The following is a 25,568-nucleotide window of genomic DNA, read 5'->3' on the forward strand; positions in this document are numbered from 1 at the left end:
ATGTTTGTATAAAGTCAAATACAGTTCAGAATGCCAGGAGGTGCCCTAGCGGCCTCTTTCAGTAGACTCCAATAGCCAACTCAAGACACAGATGAAAGGATTCTTTTCAAGGCTTTAATCCTTTTACAACTTAATGACTCTTTCAGATGCTACTCACCAGCGACTAAGCAAGGAACAGCAGAGTTGCCTATTCGCTGAGTAGGCAGTTGATCCCCGTTTGAAGGAGAGTCCCTTGAAGACCCTGAACTTATGGGCTAGGGAGAGATCCTCCCTCTTTCCCTTGGGTCCACGGGAGGCGGCCATTGCTTGCGCACCAAACAGGTGCTACACCTCCTTTCCGCGCCCTCCATCACTCGTCGCTCTCTGCATCTGCGTCGAGCATCTAGCAAGCCCCGTTCCTGCACTTTCTCACCGCTAGGATCACTATCTATCTCAGGAATGCCAGCAGGAGGAATCTCTGCCAGCTGCTGTGACTGTGAGGGATGGGCTGGCTCCTCTCCCATGGATTGCTGTTCCTCCTCAGAATCAGAACTGCTCTGGGGTTTTATCGGCTCAGTTTCCACCCTGACACAGAACTTCTCTTGCCTGCCAAAGAGAAGTTTCTTCAAGAATTCCCCAAGATATGCTCTGGGTGAAATAAGAGAAAGGAAGGAAGGAAGGAAGGAAGGAAGGAAGGAAGGAAATAAAAGGGCAGGAAAGAAGAAAAGAAGAATGGTGATCGGAAATGTGCGTGGGGTTGGTGGGTAGAGAGAATTCCCTAAACCAAATGGCTCCTTTCAGAGAGGTGGTACTTCAGAGGAATTAAGGAGGCTGTGGAAGGTTTGTAAGGATTGCACGTATTTAAATGGACTTTATGAGGTGAGGTGGCTGAGGGTTTTTTCTAGCTTTTTTAAAAACTGTAGAACCTATTTAAAAGCCCCAGCAGTTTCTCAATCATGACTCCACATAGTCCTAACCCTCCCTTTGGGATTATTTGAGTCCTACAGCTATTTTGGAGAAATTAAAGTTGAGGGGGGAAAAAAAATCTGTGGAGGCCAATCAGATAGTTTGCTGTACTGAAGCTACTAAACTTCTGCAGAAGCCAAATGTTCCAGTTGGGGGCAGTAAAATCAGATGCTGTGTGAAATACCAGTATTTCACATGGAGCTCTTTCTTCCCTTCCTTCTCCCTCTTCAAAATTTCATCACAGGCAAGCTCCTAACAGTGGGTGTGTAACAGCAGAAAGGAAGGGGGAGAGAGGTTTTTTGCACCTCAGAAAAAAACCTACACCAGAGATTAGGGATAATGACTCCCTAATGGTCACCTTAAACAACTTCTGATTAGGATCCCTAATCCCCTGGGTGGCTTGACAGTTTTTACTTTTTGTTTTAGACTTTGAGAAAAGGAAACTTTACGTGTGGCTAGTGCAAAAGCCACTGGACCAAACTGTCTGAAATTTGGTAGGTTCACTCAACTTCATAGGGCCTGCCAGGTCCCCAAATTCCATGCACATACAGTCAGGGCCAGAAATACTGGAACAAGGATAACTGTTTTGGCATTTGGCCTCTGTACACCACCACATTGAAGTTGAAAGGAAACACACCCAAATGGGAGCGAAGTCAGGACTTTCAGCTGTAATTCAAGGGGTTTGACAAAAGTGGGGCGCTAACCATTCAGAAAGGACAGCCAGTGGCATACACACACACCCATCATTGGTGGCTCATTAGTAATGGAATGAATGGCTGACAAACAGCTGCATGGCCAGGTGTGGCCTGTTTCCTGGGTACCCCATGACCAATCCAGCAGATAAAAGGCCTGGAGGTGGTTCTGAGTGTTATATTTGCATTTGATAGCTGTTCACTGGAACTCCCAACATGAGGTCCAAAGAGGTGTCCATGGGAGTGAAGGAGGCCATCATTAGGCTGAGGAAACAAAATAAATCCATCTGAGAGATAGCAAAAACATTGGGAGTGGGAGTGGCCCATTGGGAGTGGCCAATACAGCAGTTTGGAACATCCTGAAAAAGCAAGAATTAACGGCAAGCTCAGCAACAGCGAAAAGCCTGGCAGACCATGGAAGACAACTAAAGTGGATGACCACAGAATTCCTTTCATGGTGAAGAGGAATCCTTTTACAACATCTAGCCAGGTCAAGAACACTCTTGCGGAGGTAGGCATGTCATTGTCAACATCTACAGTCAAGAGATGGCTTTATGAATGTAAATACTGAGGCTTCACAACAAGGTGCAAACCACTGGTGACGCTCAAGAACCGAAAGGCCAGATTAGCCTTTGCTAGCAAACACCTAAAAAAGCCTGCCCAGTTCTGGAATAAGATTCTTTGGACTGATGAAACCAAGATTAACTTGTACCCGAATGATGGGAAGAGAAAAGTATGGAGAAGGAAAGGAACAGCTCATGATCCAACGCATACCACATCATCTGTCAAACATGGTGGAGGCAGTGTTATGGCATGGGCATGTATGGCTGCCAATGGAACCGGGTCACTGGTGTTTATTGATGACCTGACTGCTGATCAAAGCAGCAGGATGAATTCTGAAGTGTATAGGGCTATACTTTCTGCTCAGATTCAGCCGAATGCTGCCAAACTGATAGGATGCCGCTTCGTATTGCAGATGGATAATGACCCAAAACGTACAGCAAAAGCTACCCAAGAGTTTCTCCAGGCAAAGAAGTGGGATGTTCTTCAATGGCCAAGTCAGTCACCTGATCTCAACCCAATAGAGCATGCTTTTCGCTTCCTGAAGACAAGACTGAAGACAAAAAGACCCACAAACAAGCTGTAGCTGAAGGCAGCTGCAGTAAAGGCCTGGCCAAGCATCTCGAGGGAGGAAACTCAGTATTTGGTCATGTGCATGGGTTCCAGACTTAAGGCAGTCATTGACTGCAAAGGATTTTCATCCAGGTGTTAAAGGCGATCTTTAAGTTTGAAATGATCTTGGTTTGTTCCATTACTTATGAGCCACCAACGATGGGTGTGTGTGTATGCCACTGGCTGTACTTCCTGAATGGTTAGTGCCCCACTTTTGTCAAACCTCTTGAATTACAGCTGAAAGTCCTGACATCGCTCCCATTTGGGTGTGTTTCCTTTCAACTTCAGTGTGGTGGTGTACAGAGACCAACTGCCAAAACAGTTATCCTTGTTCCAATATTTCTGGCCCTGACTGTAGCTGTTTGCTTTGACACATTTTCTTGAAAATAGCAAACTTTACCTGTGACTAGCACAAAAGCCACTGGACCTAACTGCCTGAACTTTGGCAGGCTCAGTCAGCTCTATGGGGGCTGACAGGTCCCCAAATTCCATGCACATATGTGGAAGCACAAAAAAAATATAGCTCTTTGCTTTGACAAATTTTCTTGAAAATAGCAAACTTTACCTGTGTCTAGCACAAAAGCCACTGGACCTAACTGCCTGAATTTTGTCACATTCAATCAGCTCCATGGGGGCTACCACACTTCCAAATTTCATGTATTTGTCCTACACACTAAAGAAGTTATGGCCGTTTTTGTTTTCCAATGCAAGTCTATGGGAAAATGTAAAAAAAAATGGCAATTAAAGGTAAAGGTGTCCCCAACCAGTCGTGTCTGACTCTAGGGTGCGGTGCTCATCCCCGTTTCTAAGCTGAAGAGCCAGCGCTGTCCAAAGACGCTTCCATGGTCATGTGGCCGGCATGACTGAACACCGAGGTGCACGGAATGGTGTTACCTTTCCTGCCGAAGCGGTACCTATTTATCTACTTGCAATTTCTTGCTTTCGAACTGCTAGGTTGGCAGAAGCTGGGACTGAAGACGGGAGCTCACTCCGTCACGTAGCACTCGGGTCTCGAACTGCTGACCTGCTGACCTTCCGGTCTGCAGTTCAGCGTCTTAACCACTAAGCCACAAAAGATCTGGGGCACAGTTCAAACATCCAGGGCCCATTCCCAGTTGGGCCGGCTCTTAACAACACCCCTACCCTTGACACTGGCCCTGGCCTCCTCTCTCCTGCTGTGTTCATATGCAGACATATGAAGCGGTGTTAGATTGGGTCTGGCCATTGCTCTATGCACCCCTATACTGTTCGCTCTGACTGGCAGTGGCTCTCTAGGGTCCCAGGCAGCCCTGCTAGTTGACACCCTTTAAAAGCAGATGCTAGGGATTGAACCTGCAGCCTTCTGCAATGCAGAGCATTTGTTCTACCACTGAACTATTGTTGTTCAATCGTTCAGTCGTGTCCGACTCTTCGTGACCCCATGGACCATAGCACGCCAGGCCTTCCTGTCCTGCGCTCTCTCCCGGAGCGTGCTCAAGTTCATATTCATTGCATCCGTGATGCTATCTAGCCATCTCATCCTCTGCCGTCCCCTTCTCCTTTTGCCTTCAGTCTTTCCCAGCATCAGGGTCTTTTCCAGGGAGTTTTCTCTTCGCATTAGGTGGCCAAAATATTGGAGCTTCACCTTCATTATCTGTCCTTCCAATGAGCACTCAGGGTTGATTTCCTTTAGGATGGACTGATTTGACCTCCTTGCAGTCCAGGGGACTCGTAGGAGTCTTCTCCAGCACCACAGTTCGAAAGCATCAATTCTTCGGCGCTCAGCCTTCCTTATAGTCCAGCTCTCACATCCATACATTACTACTGGGAAAACCATAGCTTTGATTAGACGGACCTTTGTCGGCAAGGTGATGTCTCTGCTTCTTACTATGCTGTCTAGGTTGGCCATAGCTTTCCTCCCAAGGAGCAAGCGTCTTTTAATTTCATAGCTACAGTCACCGTCTGTGGTGATCTTGGAGCCCAAGAAAGTAAAATCTGTCACTGCTTCCATTTCTTCCCCTTCTATATGCCAGGAAGTGATGGGGCCAGATGCCATGATCTTCGTTTTTTTAATGTTGAGTTTCAAACCAGCTTTTGCACTCTCCTCTTTCACCCTCAACAAGAGGCTCTTTAGATCCTCTTCGCTTTCTGCCATTAGGGTGGTATCGTCTGCATATCGGAGGTTATTGATAATTCTCCCAGCAATCTTAATTCCGACCTCTGATTCATCCAACCCGGCATTTCTCATGATGTACTCTGCATATAAGTTAAATAAGCAGGGTGACAATATGCAGCCTTGTCGTACTCCTTTCCCAATTTTGAACCACTCGGTTGTTCCATGTCTGGTTCTTACTGTTGCTTCTTGACCCTCGTACACGTTTCTCAGGAGACAGGTAAGGTGGTCTGGTACTCCCATCACTTTCAGAATTTGCCACAGTTTGTTGTGATCCACACAATCAAAGGCTTTAGCGTAGTCAATGAAGCAGAAATAGACGTTTTTCTGGAATTCTCTTGCTTTCTCCATGATGCAGCGAATGTTGGCGATTTGATCTCTAGTTCCTCTGCCTCTTCTAAACCCAGCTTGTACTTCCGGTAGTTCTCGGTTCGCATACTGCTGAAGCCTAGCTTGTAGGATTTTGAGCATCACCTTGCTGGCATGTGAAATGAGCGCAATGGTGCGGTAGTTTGAACACTCTTTGGCGTTGCCCTTCTTTGGAATTGGAATGTAAACTGACCTTTTCCAGTCTTGTGGCCACTGTTGAGTGTTCCAGATTTGTTGGCATATTGAATGCAGCACTTTAACAGCATCATCTTTTAGGATTTTAAATAGCTCGGCTGGAATACTGTCATCTCCGCTAGCTTTATTGTTACTAATGCTTCCTAAGGCCCACTTGACTTCACTCTCTAGGATGTCCGGCTCAAGTTCAGTGACCGCACTATCATGGCTATCAGGGACATTCAGATCTTTCCTGTATAGTTCTTCTGTGTATTCTTGCCACCTCTTCTTAATCTCATCTGCTTCTGTTAGGTCCCTGCCTTCTTTGTCCTTTATCATGCCCATCTTTGCACAAAACGTTCCCCTGAGATCTCCGATTTTCTTGAAGAGATCTCTAGTCTTTCCCATTCTGTTGTTTTCCTCGATTTCTTTGCATTGTTCACTTAAGAAGGCCTTCTTGTCTCTCCTTGCTATTCTCTGGAACTCTGCATTCAGTTGGGTATATCTTCCCCTTTCTCCCTTGCTTTTCGCTTCCCTTCTTTCCTCAGCTACTTGTAAAGCCTCATCAGACAGCCCCTTTGCTTTCTTGCATTTCTTTTTCTTTGGGATGGATTTCGTTGCTGCCTCCTGAACAATGTTACGGACCTCCGTCCATAGTTCCTCAGGCACTCTGTCTATCAGGTCTAATCCCTGAAATCTATTCCTCACCTCCACTGTATATTCATCAGGGATATGATTTAGGTCATACCTGAACGGTTTAGTGGTTTTCCCGACGTTCTTCAATTTAAGCCGAAATTTTGCAAGAAGCAGCTCATGATCTGAGCCACAGTCAGCTCCAGGTCTTGTTTTTACTGACTGTATGGAGCTTCTCCATCTTTGGCTGCAAAGGACATAATCAATCTGATTTCGATATTGACCATCTGGTGATGTCCATGTGTAGAGTCGCCTCTTGTGCTGTTGGAAAAGAGTGTTTGCTATGATCAGCATGTTCTCTTGGCAAAACTCTATTAGCTTTTGTCCTGCTTCATTTTGTACACCAAGGCCATGCCTGCCTGTTATCCCGGTGATTTCTTGACTTCCTACTTTAGCATTCCAATCCCCTATGATGAAGAGGACGTCTTTTTTTGGTGTTAGTTCTAGAAGGTGTTGTAGGTCTTCATAGAACTGATCAACCTCAGCTTCTTCGGCCTCAGTGGTTGGGGCATAGACTTGAATTACTGTGATGTTGAATGGTTTGCCTTGGATTCGTACTGAGATCATTCTATCATTTTTAAGATTGTACCCCAGTACTGCTTTTCCCACCCTTTTGTTGACTATGAGTGCTACTCCATTTCTTCTAAGGGATTCTTGCCCACAGTAGTAGATATAATGGTCACCTGAATTAAATTCGCCCATGCTTGCCCATTTTAGTTCACACTGATTCCCAAGATGTCGATGTTCAATCTTGCCATCTCATGTTTGACCACCTCCAGCTTACCTTGATTCATTGATCTGACATTCCAGGTTCCTAAACAATATTGTTCTTTACAGCATCGGATTTTCTTTTCACCACCAGACACATCCACAGCTGAGTGTCCTTTCGGGTTTGGCCCAGCCGCTTCACTCTTTCTGGCGCTACTTGGAAATACCCTCTGCTCTTCCCCAGTAGCATATTGGACACCTTCCGACCTGAGGGGCTCATCTTCCGGCGTCATAACTTTTAGCCTTGTGATACGTTCCATGGGGTTTTCTTGGCAAGAATACTGGAGTGGGTTGCCATTTCCTTCTCCAGTGGACCACATTTTGTCAGAACTCTCTGCCATGACCTGTCCGTCTTGGGTGGCCCTGCACGGCATAGCTTATGGCTTCACTGAGTTACGCAAGCCCCTTCGCCACAACAAGGCAGTGATCCATGAAGGGGACCACTGAACTATAGCTTCACCCAAACTACATTATGTGATGTTACCATACTGCGTGTTTATCCATCTTCATAAGTAGCAGCCAGCAAAGTAGAATGATAGTGAGCAGGGCAGATACATCGCCCATTTTGTAGTATTTGACATTATGGGAGACAGAGGAGGATGAGATGAGTCAGGGCCGACCCAAGATGCTTTGCTGCCTGAGGCAAAGGACAAGATGGCACCACCACCACCCATCCCACATACTGACTGGACTGGCAGTTGGATTTTACTTCAACACTGCCAGTGTGACAGTAACCTTTTATTCTTTATTATTACATTTATATCCCACCTCCCTTCCTTTGTAGAACTCAGGGTGGTTATAATGGGATTGCTGGGTGGCCTCCCTTCCAAGCACTGACCTGCTTAGATTCAGCAAAGTGGCTGCCTCAAGTGCCTTCAGACCATACTCCAGGACCAGCAGCCTAGTTCAGGGAGTTGAGGACAGGCCGCACACGCAGCTCTAATCTCTGACAGAGGGGAATGGCTGGGGGGCTGTCACTGCTATCCCCCAACATCTGCCACCTGAGGCGGTTGCCTAACTCTGCCTAGCGGGAGCGCTGCCCCTGAGTTCAATAGTCCACAACTGGTCATGGAATCCTACTATTCTGCCTCTACTATACTTACAGGGTTTTTGTTTTTTTCAGCCTGGCAGTGTTGGTTAGCAACTGTTCTCTGAAGGCTGCGTCTGGAACTTCAGCAAGACGTAGCTCATTCTCTTTGAAGGAGCCCCATTAATTTTGTTCTTCATTCCAACTTTTAACAGCTAAGTAGGACTGGAACTGCAAGTTATGCTAAGAATGCTAACAATTTTTTCTGTGATTGGGAATATGTTTAAAGCAACATGGAACATGAAACTGCCACACTTACAGCCCAAACTTTGACATATTTATAATAGTATTCAGCATTTATATAGTTTCTTTGAGCATTCAGAGGGCTTTACATGCATTTACAAGTGGAACCTGCAACAAAATATTGCACTGTGAAGTGCTCCTGTTCAGTGTTCCAACCAGCCAAACACCTGTGCCTTCCTCCAGGATACTCCATTCCCCACCAATCAGCCAGCCCTCTGTGGCAACTGAACTTGCTCATTGGGCTGGGTTTTTTTTTGGGGGGGGGGATTCTCCCTTGGCATTTTCTCCCTAAAGATTGTTTGTAGTTCTGCAAATCCTCAGGGTCTCCCAAGCCTGCTGATACCTCCTCTTATGCATGGATGGCACCATTTTGGCTACAGGAGGATCCGGACTTAGAGAATTGAGTTTGCTATTAGTATACGATCTTGCTGAAATCCTTAAAACAACACAATAAAGCACTTCAGTATTATTGTTGCCATATTGCAGATGAGGAGTGGAGGCTATGGCTATGAAGTGAGTTCATGGCACAGAAGAAAATGGGACTTCCTTAGGTATCTTTGCAAGCCATTGAATCCAGTGAGTCTCACTTCCTAGTGAGAGTGCTTAGGAGTGGAACCAGAATGCAAATATGTCTCTAGAAATATGGCTATTACATTAGAAGAAGTGGAATCTGCATCAAGATGTTGCAATGTGGAGTACTCCTGTTCAGGATTCCAGCCAGCAAGGAATGCCCTTTTCTTGAATACTCCTTTTCCGCTGCCCCAGTTTTCCATTCCCCATCCCCAGTCAGCATGCCATGCCCGCTGAACAGACACAGTCCTCATTTGTCTGGTTATGGTGTGTTTTTCCCCTTTAGTTTTTTTCTAAATATTTATTGTATTTCTGCAAACCTTGGGGTTCCATCTTGTGTGTGGATGGTGCCATTTTGGCTGCATAAGGATTCATGCTTGGAGAATGTATTTATTCATCTATCTATAATTATTTCTAGTCCCCCTTTTAGGATAGAACCCTGTCATGATTTATGATAATCAGGTGGATTATATTTGATAATCAGGTGGATGAGGAATATTGTATTTCTTGAACAGATGCATCTAAAATGCCTTCCTGTCAGTGCTGCTGCCATCAGAGACATGTATGGTGAGGGAGTGACACAGGGCATTCTCGGTGGCTGCTGTCAGGCTGTGGAAATCTCTGCCAAAGGAGGCTAGGTTGGCTTCCTCTTTGCTATCCTTCCGGAAACCAAAGACATTTTAATTCAAGCAGACTTCTGACACTTAAACTGGTCTGTTGGGTTGGATGCTATTTTTATTCTTGTATTGTTCTGTTTTTAATTGTCTTTTGATGTATTTGTTTTGTGATAGTTTTAGAGAGCAATCCTGTGGTCCCTAGAGAGTGTCTGGGGGGCCATAGGATAGTTCAGATTCCTGGATTCAAGGTCAGACATAGCCCTCCAACCTCAGACCCAGGAGTCCAAGCTCCCCTCCTCACCCCCCCACCCCTGTGCCAGTGTGGAAGGCACAGCGCCGGCTGCCTCCGAGGCTGGAAAGATGACCTCAGAAAGGAGGGAAAGGGGGGGGGTCTGTGGGCGGGGAGAGCACTGGGGAGGCCGGTTTACAAAGTATCCTCCTTCTCTCCCACTCTGCAGAGCCTCAGCTGGACAGGTGGAAAAGCCCGTCTAGCAAAAATGCAGAGTGGGAGGAGCATGGAGTTGAAAATCGCCTCCACACTCCTCCCACTGTGGATAGGATGCCCATCAGCCTCTGAGTTCGGAAGCTGAAGGGCATCCCAATAGGACTGTACCCTTAATTATATTTTTATCTTAATTTTTGGCTTTTATTGTAAAGCACCATTTCCTGGTAGAAAGTAGGGGTGTACGAAGCCCACTTACCGTTCCACTCCGGGGTCTGCTGGGGGGGGAGGCGATCCATCCCTCCCCCCGGAATCCTCCCTGGCTGGTTTCACTCCATGGCAAGCCTGTGGAGCCGCTGGCCAGGGCTGCCTGCAGCCGGACTTCCATCCACTGCCGGGCTGCGGCCGCAAATGGTATCCGGCGCCCTTGGCCATGATTGGCTACATAAATAGTTACGTAGCCAATCATGGCCAAGGGCAGGGACAAAAATATTTATGTAGCCAATCACAAAAACAGCAGGGATGCAAATGGCGTCCACTACGCCATTTGCATCCCTGCTCTTTGCCGTGATAGGCTATGTAAATATTTACGTAGCCAATCATGGCCAAGGAAGGGCAGGAATGCAAATATTTACATAGCCTACCATGGCAAAGAGCAGGGACTCAAATGGCGTAGCAGACGCCATTTGCGTCCCTGCTCTTTTTGTGATTGGCTACCTAAATATTTGCGTCCCTGCTCTTTGCCATGATAGGCTATGTAAATATAAGGATTGGATACATAAATATAAAATATTTACGTAGCCAATCATGGCCAAGGGCAGGGACTCAAATGGCGTCCCCTAGGCTGGACGCCATTTGCGACCGCAGCCCGGCAGTGGCCAGCTGTGGAACTAAGAGGACGGACCCAGACCGGCCGGCGCCAGGTAGGGTCTGTCCCAACCAGGCTTCGCGGGGTGGCGGGAGGGGCAGTCCGTTCCGCCATGGACTCCGGGGGGCCGGATTCTAAGGAATCCAGCCTCATTGGAGTCCATGGCGGATTTCTCCACCATCCCTAGTAGAAAGGCAGGGCATTAAGTAACTAAAATAGGCACATTATAAGCCACAAGTTATGATCTTTGCTGCAGGAAGCAAAACATCCAGGCATGGCCTCTCCCTCCCTTGAAGATAGTGGCTGTATGGTATTTCTATAGTACTGTGTTGAATATTTTTATGTAAACCCTTCTGCTTAAAACCACTGCATTCTAGGAGGCAAACTATTCCCAACCCTGCCCCAGCGTAATCACCTTTTTTGCTCTCTGTTTATACCTGTTAGCTGCTCTGAACTCAGTAGGGCTTACTTCTTAGTAGATGTGCATAGCACTATCATTTTCATGTTCCTGCAGAAATAAGATCGACTGAGTTTAATGGCATGTACTTCTGAGTAAGTATGCATAGGCTTTCCATCTCACTTGGAAGTAGATCTAAATTGATTTTCTATGGAACCACAGATGCTTCCAGATGAGTGTTTTATTGTGTCATGGCCCTCCTTGCCTCATTCATGGAATTTTACAGAATGGTGTGGTCCAGATGTCATCTTCCACTCCTGTTTTTTCCCAAAGCTTCTTCTGACTTTCTCCGTACTGCAGAAAATTCGCTAAGAAGAAAAAGATGGAATAGCTGCACAGTGCCTTTAGGAACCCTCCATCTAGAGGCAACTTTATTTTTAAATAAGTGTGCTTAGGATTGCAGACTGAGAGCCCCAGAACAATAATATTTGAACATACATAGTGCCTGTTGGTGAAATAATAATCACACAGACACAACATTTCATTTTGAAGGGGGCAGATTTAAGGGGCTCCTATGAAAGTAGCCAAAAGGCATAGGGATGATTTAGTGAGATCTGTGGCCACAAGTGTGAAAGCCTTCAAAAAGCAATACTGAAAACCTCGTGGGTCTACTTGGGATTTAGGAGATCGTTTGAAAGTATTTTCAGACTGCAGATGAAATGTTTGATTTGTCTTTGGTAAGTTCAGCTGTTTTGAAATGCTAGATTTGAAGTCTGATTGCTCACAGAACCAACCAACCAACCTTGAACTTCAGCTTTGTTAACTTGCCAAATTAATCAAGAGCGAACTTTCAATTTGTTAAACATCAAACTAACATGATGAAGTCAAAGATGAATTAGTAAGTTGAATTTGGGGACTTAACTAAACTAAAATCAGAATGGTTTTTACCAGTTGAAAATATAATTGTACAGTATTTCAAGCCTTAATATGAAGAAGTGAAATACTTTAGGAAAATTGCAAAGAAACTAAAATAAATGAAGCTATTATCTACAAGTCCAAGCAACTCTCGGTCACTCTCTAGTGTGACCAAGAAGAGATGGGCCTCTGCAGGTAGGCAGTGAGATTGTGTAGTTGTTCTGGCTAGGGCAGCTGGTTCTCAAGGTCGTTTCCTGGCTCAGAGCCACTTCAAGACTGACTCCCGCAGCAGGGACAATGGCTTTTTCTAAGGACATTTGATGGAAATGGAAGGACATTTGAAAAGTCTTCCCCCCACCAGGGAAGTCTCCGTGCTTCACTTCCTTAGCTTCTGAGTAAACCTGAACATAGGATTGGGCATCAGCTTCATATGTTTGCATAGTAGTAGATGTTACAGGAGGAGAGAGGAGGGTAGGGCTGGCATCAAGGGTAGGCATGGCTGGGCACCTACCAAGGGCCTACACTCCAGCAGGGGACCACTGACAAGAGCCCCCCACCTGGATTTGCTTCTCCTTGCACCATTACAACCTGCTTGTTCACCTGCCTCTAGGACTGGACCAGACAATGGTGGTGGTGAGAATGAGGGGCATAAGATTGCACCCTGAGACAGATAAGAGTGGACAGAAGGTATATTGGGATCTCCTGGTAGATCTCCAAATGATTTGCAGTCGATCAGTACCCCTTCATGGATCACTGCCTTGTTGTGGTGAAGGGGCTTGTGTAACTCAGTGAAGCCATAAGCTATGCCGTGCAGGGCCACCCAAGACGGACAGGTCATGGTGGAGAGTTCTGACAAAATGTGGTCCACTGGAGAAGGAAATGGCAACCCACTCCAGTATTCTTGCCAAGAAAACCCCATGGAACGTATCACAAGGCTAAAAGATATGACGCCGGAAGATGAGCCCCTCAGGTCGGAAGGTGTCCAGTATACTACTGGGGAAGAGCAGAGGGCATTTCCAAGTAGCGCCAGAAAGAGTGAAGCGGCTGGTCCAAAGCTGAAAGGACACTCAGCTGTGGATGTGTCTGGTGGTGAAAAGAAAGTCCGATGCTGTAAAGAACAATATTGTTTAGGAACCGGGAATGTCAGATCAATGAATCAAGGTAAGCTGGAGGTGGTCAATTTCACATGCCAGCAAGGTTATGCTCAAAATCCTACAAGCTAGGCTTCAGCAGCATGTGAACTGAGAACTACCGGAAGTACAAGCGGGGTTTCGAAGAGGCAGAGGAACTGGAGATCAAATCGCCAACGTTCGCTGGATCATGGAGAAAGCAAGAGAATTCCAGAAAAACGTCTATTTCTGCTTCATTGACTACGCTAAAGCCTTTGATTGTGTGGATCACAACAAACTCTGGCAAATTCTTAAAGAGATGGGAGTACCAGACCACCTTACCTGTCTTCTGAGAAACCTGTATGAGGGTCAAGAAGCAACAGTAAGAACCGGACATGGAACAACCGAGTGGTTCAAAATTGGGAAAGGAGTACGACACGGCTGCATATTGTCACCCTGCTTATTTAACTTATATGCAGAGTACATCATGAGAAATGCCGGGTTGGATGAATCACAGGTCGGAATTAAGATTGCCGGGAGAATTATCAACAACCTCAGATACGCAGACGATACCACCCTAATGGCAGAAAGCGAAGAGGATCTAAAGATCCTCTTGTTGAGGGTGAAAGTGGACAGTGCAAAAGCTGGTTTGAAACTCAACATTAAAAAAACGAAGATCATGGCATCTGGCCCCATCACTTCCTGGCATATAGAAGGGGAAGAAATGGAAGCAGTGACAGATTTTATTTTCTTGGGCTCCAAGATCACCGCAGATGGCGACTGTAGCCATGAAATTAAAAGACGCTTGCTCCTTGGGAGGAAAGCTATGGCACACCTAGACAGCATAGTAAGAAGCAGAGACATCACCTTGCCGACAAAGGTTCGTATAATCAAAGCTATGGTTTTCCCAGTAGTAATGCATGGCTGTGAGAGCTGGACTATAAGGAAGGCTGAGCGCCGAAGAATTGATACTTTCGAACTGTGGTGCTGGAGAAGACTCTTACGAGTCCCCTGGACTGCAAGGAGCTCAAATCAGTCAATCCTAAAGGAAATCAACCCTGACTGCTCATTGGAAGGACAGATACTGAAGCTGAAGCTGAAATATTTTGGCCACCTAATGCGAAGAGAAAAGTCATTGGAAAAGACCCTGATGCTGGGAAAGATTGAAGGCAAAAGGAGAAGGGGACGGCAGAGGATGAGATGGCTAGATAGCATCACCGATGCAATTAATATGGACTTGAGCACACTCTGGGAGAGAGAGGAGGACAGGAAGGCCTGGTGTGCTATGGTCCATGGGGTCACGAAGAGTCGGACACGACTTAACGACTGAACAACAAAGATCAGCAAGGATTTCTGATTGCCAATGATTTAACAATAGCAAAAAGAAAAACTCCTTTTCCCCTCCTAAATTAGACTGCTATAATTAAGAAAGCTTATTGGGAATCAAAAGTAGATGTATGTGTGAGCTCCAGTTCTGGTACTGAAAACAAATTCCTGCGCTGAATACGTGCTCAGGGTTTGTTCCTTAAACCTGTGTCTGCCTTCCTGAGCCACTATTGCATTATATGGATTTTGATATTTTACCCCTGGCTCAAGTTGGTGGACCTTGGCCTTCTAATGGAAAACCAAGTAGATCTTGCAAGCCTCACGTCTGCCCACCCCTGGGCTAAGACATGGGTGTCGGGCCTCCCTTCCTTGGCTTAGGCTGGAATTTTCTGCCATAGATATTGGTGGAACCAATTCACGACTAGGGCAGAGAGTAAGACTTGATCTGCACACGCAGCAGTAGCCTCTTCCCATGGTCCATCTGCATGTTCAATTCAGGCAAGGCATTGGAACTGGCAAGTAGCCCTAGCACAAAAATTGATGTACCAACTGAAACCAGCTAACAGCAAAGTCAAAACATCTGGCCTTTATAAAATATGGCAGGATTTTATTTTATATACTAATCAGAGAAATGCACAGCAGTATTTGTCAAAGCCTTTCCTCAGACTATGGAAAAGACACTAAGGACACAATCCTATGGCTGCTAGACAGCAGCTAGATGGCCACAGGATTTTTCGTTGTTCGGGAACCGACCTCAGAGCCAGCACTCCAAGGTCAGTTAAAAAAAAAACACCTCCCCACCCTCTCCTCCACCGCCTCGTAGGTGGCGGGGGTAGTCCCAGGCTCTGCGCATGGAAGAGCAGAGTGGAGTGGTAGGAAAGGGGTCATTCCCAGGGGCAGAGAGGGGCAAATATGGCAAAAGTGCTGTTACAATGTTTCCTGTGCGTTGTCCGGCCAGCCCCCCACACTGAACTGCTCCGGCTAGACAGCCAAAATCAGCCATCTCGCAGGTAATGCAGGGTGGCTGGAGCACGATCCCCTCTGCATTCTGCCCGCCCTGCATTCGATGGGTGGTCACCTCTGAGTTCGGAGGTGGCCACCTATCCCAATGGGATTGCTTCCTCCATTCAATCTCTTTTGGTGAAAAGTTATAAAGAAAACCTCCAAGCAGCCTATGGACTACACCCATATTTTGGTTTGTAAGGTAAAGGGAAAATATACATATATGTTAAATGCAGGGGCATCGTTAGACAGAGGCCCACCTGGGCAGGGCCCCCGGATCTTTTGAGCTGTGCCCCGGATCTTTTGAGCTGTCCTAATTGCCATTTTTTTTACATTTTCGCATTGACTTGCATTGGAAAACAGAAACGGCCATAACTTCTTTAGTGTGTATGACAAATACATGAAATTTGGAGGCTTGGTAGCCGCATGGAGCTGATTGAATATGGGAAGAAAGAGCTTCACATGTGTGGTATTTCACACAGCATCTGATTTTACTGCCCCCAACTGGAACCATTGTCTTCTGCAGACGTTTAGTAGCTTCAGTACAGCAAAGGATCCAATCAGCCTTCACAAACTTCTTTCTCCCCCTCCACTTTAATTTCTCCGAAATAGCTGAGGAACTCAAATTCTCCTCACAAAGGAGAACACCTCATAAAGTTAATTTAAGTATGTGCAATCCTTACAAACCCTCCACAGCCTCCTAAATTCCTCTGAAGTACTACCTCTCTGAAAGGAGCTATTTGGCTTAGGGAATTCTCTCTACATCCCCCGCCCCCCACATTTCCAATCACCATGCTTCTTTTCTTCTTCCTTCCCCTATCCTATTCTTTCATTCTCTTCTTTATTCCACCCACAGCATACCTTGAGGAATTCTTAAAGAGAATTCTCTTCAGTGGGCAAGAGAAGTTCTAAACTGTATTTGACTTTATACAAACAGACAAGAGGGTTGGTTTTTCTCCTTCTCCTCACTCAAGTCTTTGAGAAAAGTGGCTTCACATGGTCGCAGAGAAACCTGGGGCTGTTTTGTTTGTCAGTTGCCATTATCCAGCAATAGGAAGGACTGTAGCTCAGTGGTAGAGCACATGCTTGGCATACAGACGATCCCAGGTTCAATCCCCAGCATCTCCAGATAGGGCTACGAAAGAATCCTGCCTGAAACTCTGGACAGCTGCTGCTGCCAGTCACTGTCAACAACAATTCAGTGCCTACCCAATTCCATCTAATGAATCGACTACCCTTTCAGCTCAGTCCTATGCATGTTTTGTCATTTGTGTGTTTGTTTGTTTTTCCATTTTGCATGAACTCTAGCTTCAGTGGTGAGGGAAAGGCACTTAGTACATGCTCAGAATTTCTCCATAAATGAGCCCTAGTTTTGAAAACAGTCTCATTGCCTGAAACCTGGTGAAGTCTTGGCACAAATTAAGTTATGGGGAGGAAGATACATTGAGAGCTTGTGCATAACAAGGAGGAGGTAGAGGAGAGTTGCACAAAACAAGACATCTGTTTTGCTGAAGAGTTGCTGGAAGATGGTAGGATAAGGCGGGATGGTTGCATGGAGGGGAATAGAATTGGTACAGGGAGAATGTAAGTGCTCAGTGGTGAAAGAAAAGCATTCTGCATATGCTCAGAGTCACTCTATATTTAAGAACATAAGAAGGGCCACACTGCATCAGACCAAGGTCAATCTAGTCCAGCATTCTACTCACACAGTGAACCAGATGCCCATGGGAAACCCACAAGCAGGACATGAGTGCTATAGCACCTTCCCACCCATGTTCCCCTGTTCCTAACATGGGTGAAATGTAAATAAATTCTAGTAATTCTAAAGTAGAATGCATGTATATTCTTCAGGAATTTTGCAGGTTTCTTGCCTGGAGGACACCTCTAATGACCTGTGCATTTTCATACAAATTTACCCATAAACTATTGGGGAGGGGGGGAAGGGAAGGAAAGCAAATCACTCCCTCCCCCAAATTGGACAACTCCCCTTCCACATGAACTTCTGCACCTATTCTTATGAAACTTTGCTGGTTTCTTACTTAGGGACAACTCTAAGCTGTCTGTAATTTTCAGAACAATGGTCCCCAAGGAAAATAAAGAGAGAAGTATGTCTTCTTTTGGAGGCCTCAAAATGTCAAGGTCACCCTTGCACAAAAACCCTTGTGGCTATCATTCTGAAATTTGGAGACATGATCTCCTCTGATGGGGCAATGAATCCTGAAATGTTTATCCAATTCTTCCAAGTAATATAAATGTTACTGGCAGTTCCCTTTAAAAGCAAATCAAAATATAAACCCTACACCTATTTTTCTGACACTGGGCAGGTGTAATCCCCTTCTAGGGGCCTACTATGCCTGAAATGATCATCCAGTTCTGTCTGACCAAGAGAAAAAGTTACAGGTTTTTTTTTAAAATTTCCAATGGTAGTCAACAGAAAGCATAAAAACTCATTTTGCCAAACCTTGACTCAGGTTTGGTGCTGAGCTGAAATGGTCCGACCACAAATTGGCCTGAACAGAAGCAGGATGTTTTCCAAAATGCTGAATCGGGGTCTGAGTTGAAGTGGGGTGGGGGGGTCAGTGTACACTTCTTACGTATGCATGTAATCTGTACACACACGCATGCACACACCACACTCACACGTATATATATTAGAGGTGCGCTTAGACTCGGATGCAAATGTGTGTTATGGGCCTGTGCCCCGGATCTTTTAAGAACCTAGCAACGCCCCTAGTTAAATGTGCTACTCTTGTCAATAAGTAATTTAAATCCAATATGTTTCTTTTTATTTAGTTTTTGTTTCTTTCTGTTAGTTTGTTTAATCTTGTTTGGGAAACTAATAAAATCTTCGTTAAAGATCAAGACAAGGTGGTGGGAGTGGCCACTTGCCCCATCCCCAACCTCTGCACATTTAGCTGAAGGTAAGAATGGGCCCTCCATGTGTAGTAACTGTATTTGCGACCAGGAACCCTGATTGTGCCCAGATTCCCAATCGCACATACAGGCAGGCCCCATGTGTGTACAGTTGCATGTACCTAACATCTTTTGTCACCTTTGGCTGAACACTTGGCGGCTGGCCAGGGGGTGAGGCCAGCACATGGGTGGAGGTCAGGGGTGGGATTAGCCAGCATAATCCTGCTCCTACTCTACAGCTATTGTGAGGTGGTAGAATCCTGAAGTGGTAGAGTTGACTGTGCCACTTCAGACTGGGGGATGTCACTTTTGAATGCTTCTCTCTAAATACCTGCTGGTAAAAATCCAGCACATCAGTGAAGTTCTAGCTCAGTTTGGTCCCTGATGTACTGGTTTTGTACTTGCAGGGAGTTTCATTGCTGTGTATATTTTTGCACAAGGGAGCATTCAAAAATGTCATCCTCCACCACAAAGTGGCACAGTCCTTTGTGCCACCTCAGATCTCTGCCACTTTTTCCTTTAAAAGCCAGGCCTAAACTGCTGCTCTTGGGGGACCCCACTGGAGGGGGGACCAGTTTACCTCTATACTGGTGCCAGAAGAATGGTTTCCTTTTTCTTATTTAAGTGGATAGCATCCAAGGTAAAGTACTGTACTACTGGGTTAAACAACTGCTGTTTGAGAGAAGAGGTGCAATGCACCCCGATAATGAATTCTGAATTCAATAGTTGGGGTCGCAGTTTTCATTTAATGCGATGTGGTCAAGATTTCGTCCTTCCTCTGTACTTCAAACTTCTTGAGGATCACTGCTTGCCCCAGGCTTTTCTCTTGATGGAGAGCTAGCACAGTGTCCTGGCTAGGGTGATAGATTAGGACAGGAGTAGGGAACTGGAGGTTCAAATCCTCACTCAACCAAGAAGCTCACTGGGTGTGTTGGGCTAGTCACTAAGACACAAGGTTATTGTGAGGATAAAAATGGGGGCACGACCAGGGACAGACAGGCTGTTACAGTTCCTTGGAGCAGAAACTGGAACACGAATGTATTAAGGCTTCAGTCCTATGCATACTTACCTGGAAGCAAGTCCCATTGAACTCAATAGGATTTACTTCTGCTGCTGCATAGATCTACATAGGTTTGCTGTGTAAATATCTTTAGAGTGAGCCATAGCCTCTCTAGTCGGGCTCACAAGGGGAACAAAATCAGGATTTTAAACTCCTTTTCAAAAATGAAATTTAAATATCTTTTTTTTCCTTAAGTGGCCTTCAAAAAACAAGAAAAGGTTTGTTTGTAAGATGAGAAATCAGATGGTGAAATGCAGAATTCCGGCTGCGGGGTGCTTCCCCCACCGCAATTCAGTGAGGTTTATGGTGCAATCCTATGCATGTTCAGACAGGGAAAAAAAGTCCTACAACTCCCAGCAGGCCCCAGCCAGCCGTAGCTGGCTGGGGCATGCTGGGAGTTGTAGGACTTTTTTTCCCTGTCTGAACATGCATAGGATTGCGCCTTTACTCTCCGGGAAGTGTGCACTGACGGCAGCTCTAAGGCAAAAGCGGAAAGGTGCAGTCAAGAGCGCTTCCGTCCCTAGACAATGGCAGCTTCGGCCCCGTGGCGTGCGTCTTCGCCTCTGCCGTCCTCGCAACCCCCGTTCCCTCCCTCCCTCCACGGGGCGGGCAGGCACAGCCCGCGGAGCGCGCCCCTGACCGCTCTCCCCCTCCCGGCGTCGAGCACGGCAAGCCGCTTTTTACGCGTCCCTTCCCCGCCTCCGGCGGCCGTCAGGAGGCGGGTCGCGCGCGGCGCTGCCCCTCGCTCCCTCACGCCCGTCCGGCCCCGAAGAAGGCGGGCCGCGGGGCTCCGGCTCCTCCTCGCGGGAGGCGCGTATTCGGCGGGGCGGGCGGCAGGATTAGCTCATCTCGGCGGCGGAGGCAGAGCAGCAGCGGTATCGGCGAGCGGCGGCGGCTTGTCCGCGGCAGGCAGCCTGGTTCTCGAGCTCTCCCCGCCGCCTCGTTCCGGCTCGCGGTTGGCGGCGGCGGCGGCGCCCTTCTCCGTGCCGGCGGACGGGCGCGGAGCTCGTTCACCATCATTATTATTCCTCCCTCCCCCCGCCCCCCTCCCCCCCCCGCCCTCTGCTCCTCTCCAGCCCTCTGGTGTTTCCCCGGCCGGCTCTATGGCTCTGTGCAATGGAGAAGCCAAGGTCAGTGCCGCGCCGACGGGAGGGACGGGGAGACGCGAGGGGGAGAGCGGCGAGGCAGGCGGGAGGGGGAAGCCGCGCGGCTCCGCTTCCTCCCCGCGTCTTCTCCCGGCCTGCCAGCTTGCTTGCTTCCTCCGGGGGGCTTTGTGTGAGCTGTGCGTCGGGGGGCAGAGCCGTGTGGGGAGCGCGGACCTTAGTCCCCCCTCCGCCTTCCCGGGTTCCCACCGGGCTTCGCCTGCAACAGCAGCAGGATTTCTCCCCCGCGCGCGCGCCCCCCACCCTCTCCCCTCCCCCCCTCCCCCTCCTCCTCCTCCTCCTCCGGCGTTCCCGTTTGGCCCTTCTCTCCCCTTCCTCCTTCGCCGGAGGAGGCTCCATGCCGGGCACATGGGAAAGAGGGCGGAGGGATTGAGAGGCGGCCGGGGGGGGGGGGAGGAAGAGGAATGAAGGGTGACTGGCACTCGCCTCCCCCAGCAGCGCGGGCACCGGGGGAGAAGAGGAAGCAGGCGAGCGCCCGGGCCCGACTTGGTCCGCCGCTTGCGCGTAGTCCCTCCCCTTCAGGCACATTCCCGCTGCCACTTGTCCCACATGGCTTGCTGCCGCCCGCTGCTCGCCTGGCAGAGCGAGGGCCCTTGTCTTTTTTGTGTGCTCCTTCCCTGCAGGGAGAAAGGCGACCAGCTCCTGTGCCACTGGCATTGGGGGGGGGGGGTTCGGGCGGGGGTGCTGTTGTAGAAGACACTGATCAGACGCTCCGCCAACCGTAAGCATACAGAAACCGGATGCTTGTTACGGGTTAGTTACCACCATCACCACCATTTGGCAGCTCAAATTTTTGTTTTGTCTCCATCATCTCAAAGAGTGGGTTCTTCCTCCAAATAGTGTTCCGTGGTGGGTTTACCCCCCACACACACACCCCCTCTGAATCAGATTTTTGGCAGCATGCTCAAGATTTCCTTGCGCATGAGTTCTCTTAACAGCCCTTAAACCCTGCTTATTGGGATATTGAAAGGATTTGCTTTTCCACGCTGTTGAATGCATGCCTGTCTGAAGTGTGGACTCTATTCTGTTTGAGTAATTCTGAGAACAAGGTGCTTATTTTAAGAGTGCTTATTTTTGAAAGAAAAGTGTGAATACTGGTACCATGAGATATTTCAAAGGAATTGCTTTCTGCAGTTGCTTCCATGTTGTTTAATTGCTGGTTTTATTCCTCGAAAGAAATTAGCATATAAACACACTCTTCCACATCAACTAAATAGAAAACTTTTCTTTTTACATTTGGATACTGCACATATGTTACAGTGTGTCACATGTATCTAACTCCCAAATCCTGTAGTTTTTAGAACTTCAGAGTTTTGTATGTCTGGGCAAAGTTAGATCTGATTGAAAAGCCAGTAAGTTAATATCCTACCAGCCAAATAGGTACAGAGGAATGATATGCTCCAGTATTTTGAGTAACTTCAGAACCTGCTAATAATGAGTATTCATAAGAAAGTAGTACCTGGAGATGTTATATCTGATAAGATGATTGGTATGGCTTATGTCTGTTGATTCAGATCTTGAGCACTACCCCTGTTTTGTCGATGGCTGGATGAAACTTGGTACATTTGGTTAAATGACAAATATGCTGCTAGATTTGAGTAGCGATGGGTGAAATAGCAACCAACTTCCCTTCTTGTCCACCCTACCTAGACTGAATTGTGGGGGTGCACTTTTTGGAATACGCTTTTCTGATTCTTTGAATAAGCAGTAATTACAAGTGCAATAAACAAATTTCTCTTTATATATGTTTCATACAGACTAATGGCTTTTGAAATGTAGTTGGGACTAGGACTAGATCAAAATGAGGTATCATTCTGTTGGTGTTAGAATAGTCCAGGAGTAGGGAACCTGGTGCCCTCTGGATTTTTGGATTGCAACTTCCATAATCCCTGACCATTTGCCATGCTGGCTAGTGCTGTTGGGAGCTGTCGTCCAACATCTGGAGAGCAGGTTGCCTGCCCCCAGACTAGACCTTTCTACAGCATTCCACGGAGCTTAGCTGGAAGTTTGCTCTGTGTTCTCCTGGCCTTTTATATTTAGGTGTCCAAAAACTAGAGGAAAAAAGGACATCAGAGAGTGACAAGAACAGTTCTTGTGTCTCACTGGTGGTTTGAAGACATGTAAAATTAAAGGCATCCATTGTATGAAGGAGATATTTGCCCCAGATGCTGGCCTTGGCTCCTGTTTAGTGTCCTGCTACTGTTATAGACTTTTCCATTCCTAGCAGCATTCACTTCACTACTGGCTGGTCCTTTTGTCAAGGTTAGAGAAAATGGGCCTTATGGTTGTTTAGCTTCCTTGCCCCTAAATTGGCCAGTTGGAGGTGAATGGGCAAAGTATGCGCATATATGAGTACACAGAGCCCTACTAACACCAATTGTGTCAAGTGTACAATTGCCATTGGAAACTGACCACATGATTCAGCTTTACTTTGTTATTTCTCCACATACATTTTTGCTTCAAAGACACTTTCCCAAATTAGGTTTGTTAATCACCCCATAACATGGTTATCTGGGTGATGTACAAACATTTTCAGCTACTTTTTCTTTGCTCTCTGTGTTCTTGAGGACATGCAGGTCAATATCCAATATGCATGTTGCAGCACGAGCCTACTTCTGAGAAGCTGTTCAGTTTTTAACAAGGTGCCTTGAAAGTATGAGCCTCTTTCATTATTACATCCCTTCTCTTCATCCTCCTCTCCAGTCTGTGACCTGATTCGCATGACATGACAGCCCAGCATGGCTTAATTTTCCTGTGGGGTCTCTTGTGTCGTGCAAACCCAGGCAGCAGGGGTTGTTTGAGGATTAGACAACCCTCAAATAACCCATGGCTTATTGTAGTGTCATAAGGCATCTTTGAACTACTAACTTACTGTCCACATCTTCAGACTGATTTTAGCTTTATATGGGGCTTTGTATTATTTTCCTGGAGGGGTGTCTTTTTGTTTTGTTTTTCAAGAAGCAGTTTCTTCAGGATGGAAAGCGCTAATTAAGTCTATGCAGTCTCATTCAGATTTGTGGCGGGATTCTGTGCAGAGTTAGGTGTGCCTGTGTAAGTCCATTGAAATGTGGCCTCCCCCTTTTTTAAACATATGTGCATAATATAAAATATTTTATAGCCACTCGGCCGCCAACTGCATGTGTCTGGCAATGTAAGGATTGAAAAAAATAGAGGAGGAGGAACATTTTTCATTTTTTCCAGGAATTTTCGTAAAGGGGGGGGGAATTTACCAGATTTCCCCCCCCCCCGACATTTCCCCCTAGGTCTTCACATCTCTAGTGGGGGGAGAAGGACATTCTTCTGCACATAGGGCGACTTGAACATTATTTTCTTGACCGAAGCCTCATTCCCAAGTTCACCCGAGATAGTAAAATAATCTCCCTGTGCCTTTCTCTTGTCAGTTCCATGTTGGGAATATTTGTTATGAACAAGCCTTATCAGGTGAAAGGTTTGACAACTGACAATCTTCCTGATGAGATAAATACATAACTGTCAGTATGTAGGGGACATATAAGACATCCTCTCCACATGATGTTGATGAGGTAAAATAATCTTGTGGATTTGCCATGTCAGAACTGAGTGTGGGAATTAGGCTTTAGGGAGACAGGTTAGATGCGCCTTCCTTGACCTGGTTCTCTCCAGATGTGTTGGACTACAAATTCCAGCATCCCCCAGCAAGGGTGGGGAAGGCTGGCATAGACTTTAAAACAGCCTTCCTCAACCTGGTGCCCTCAAGATGTGTTGGCTGGGAATTATAGGCAACACATCTGGAGGGCACTCGGTTGGGGAAGGCTGCTTTAGAAACTTCAGCCTGTTCTGTCTCTGTGGGATGAACTGCTCACAGACCCACGCAAGCACCCTGTTGTTAATTCCAAGGCAGTTGCAGTTCTGGGAGTTGTAGTCCAACACATCTGGAGGACACCAGGTTGGGGGAAGGATGCATTAGATAAAGAGAATTCCAGTATGGGTGGTCTTCAGTATGTTCCCTCCGCTAATAGTTGAAAAATAAAGGAGAAACTGTTCTGAGGAGCAGGGGAGAATTTATATGCATATTGCTACCTCTGCATCCAGAACAGGTTACTGGATTCAGGTAAGTGAGCACATGTCTTCTAAACCACATGGAAAGTGTGTCTATTAATTCTGGGAATCTGTTTGTCTTAAATAGTTAATCAGTTCTGAACACTGCGAGTTTTCTGAGCATATTGTGGTGGGAGGATCCAAACCAATCTATATCTGCTCTTCACATTTCATTGGTTGACATTAAAGAAATTCAGTTTGGGCAGCCCTACAGTCTTGTGGAATGAGCAGAAGCTTTCACCACCATAGCTGAAATGGCATTTAATTTTACTTGAAATGCCTAGTTTCCAGTGCAAAATCATGTAGGCAGATGAGTGTTATGAAGGGGAGGCTCCTTTTGCAGCCCTGGGTTTTAGTAACTGGTCCATTTGATGTCTGTTCTCCTTCCTTCACCTTTCCCACCTTTTGCTTAGCATGCCTGTGGCACACATGTTTTCCCCTAGTGCAACGATGCCAGTGGCAACTGCTAAACCAATGCCAGTATTTTGAGTGTTCCAGTGCCAGAGCAAAGATGGTGTTCCCTTGGTAGGGCAGGGTAAGACTGGGCTCTAATCTGTATTTCAGTTTTTGGTATTCAAGATCACCTGAAACTTGTGCAATTCTTGGAAATTGCTAGCAAAGCATGATTACATATTTCATCATGTAATTGGTTTATTTGGTTGATCAGCCACAGATAACAGCAAACTTTTCATGAATGAGATGTTTTATTTCAGCGTAGCCGCTTGTGATTTAAATTAATCTACACAATCTGATAGTTTGAAAGGGATGAAAAGGGCCTATTGTAGTTTTACTTTGACCTCCTTCTCCACATCA

At 46.6% G+C, this 25,568-nt stretch overlaps 1 protein-coding gene across 4 annotated transcripts in view; it reads left to right on the plus strand.

Annotated features, from left to right (window-relative positions):
* GMPS (guanosine monophosphate synthase) overlaps window positions 1–25,568 on the plus strand; it is a 92,826-nt gene that overhangs the window by 21,755 nt on the left and 45,503 nt on the right. The window contains exon 1 of one of the 4 annotated variants that reach the window (XM_084847329.1): window positions 19,992–20,011. The exons of 2 other annotated variants lie outside the window; for them this stretch is intronic. Coding sequence is in view for 1 of the 2 variants with exons in the window: in XM_084847325.1 (XP_084703451.1) it covers window positions 20,619–20,645 (27 nt within the window). In the remaining variant the exon portion in view is untranslated. Of the gene's footprint in view, window positions 1–19,991; window positions 20,012–20,378; window positions 20,646–25,568 lie in introns of those variants that run through there. One more of the 4 variants, XM_084847325.1, reaches the window with a different exon arrangement.

Source organism: Heloderma suspectum, chromosome 3, assembly GCF_057233095.1.
Source record: "Heloderma suspectum isolate Gila_16-S chromosome 3, 16-S_ref, whole genome shotgun sequence".
In the NCBI taxonomy this organism is placed as follows: Eukaryota; Metazoa; Chordata; class Lepidosauria; order Squamata; family Helodermatidae; genus Heloderma; species Heloderma suspectum.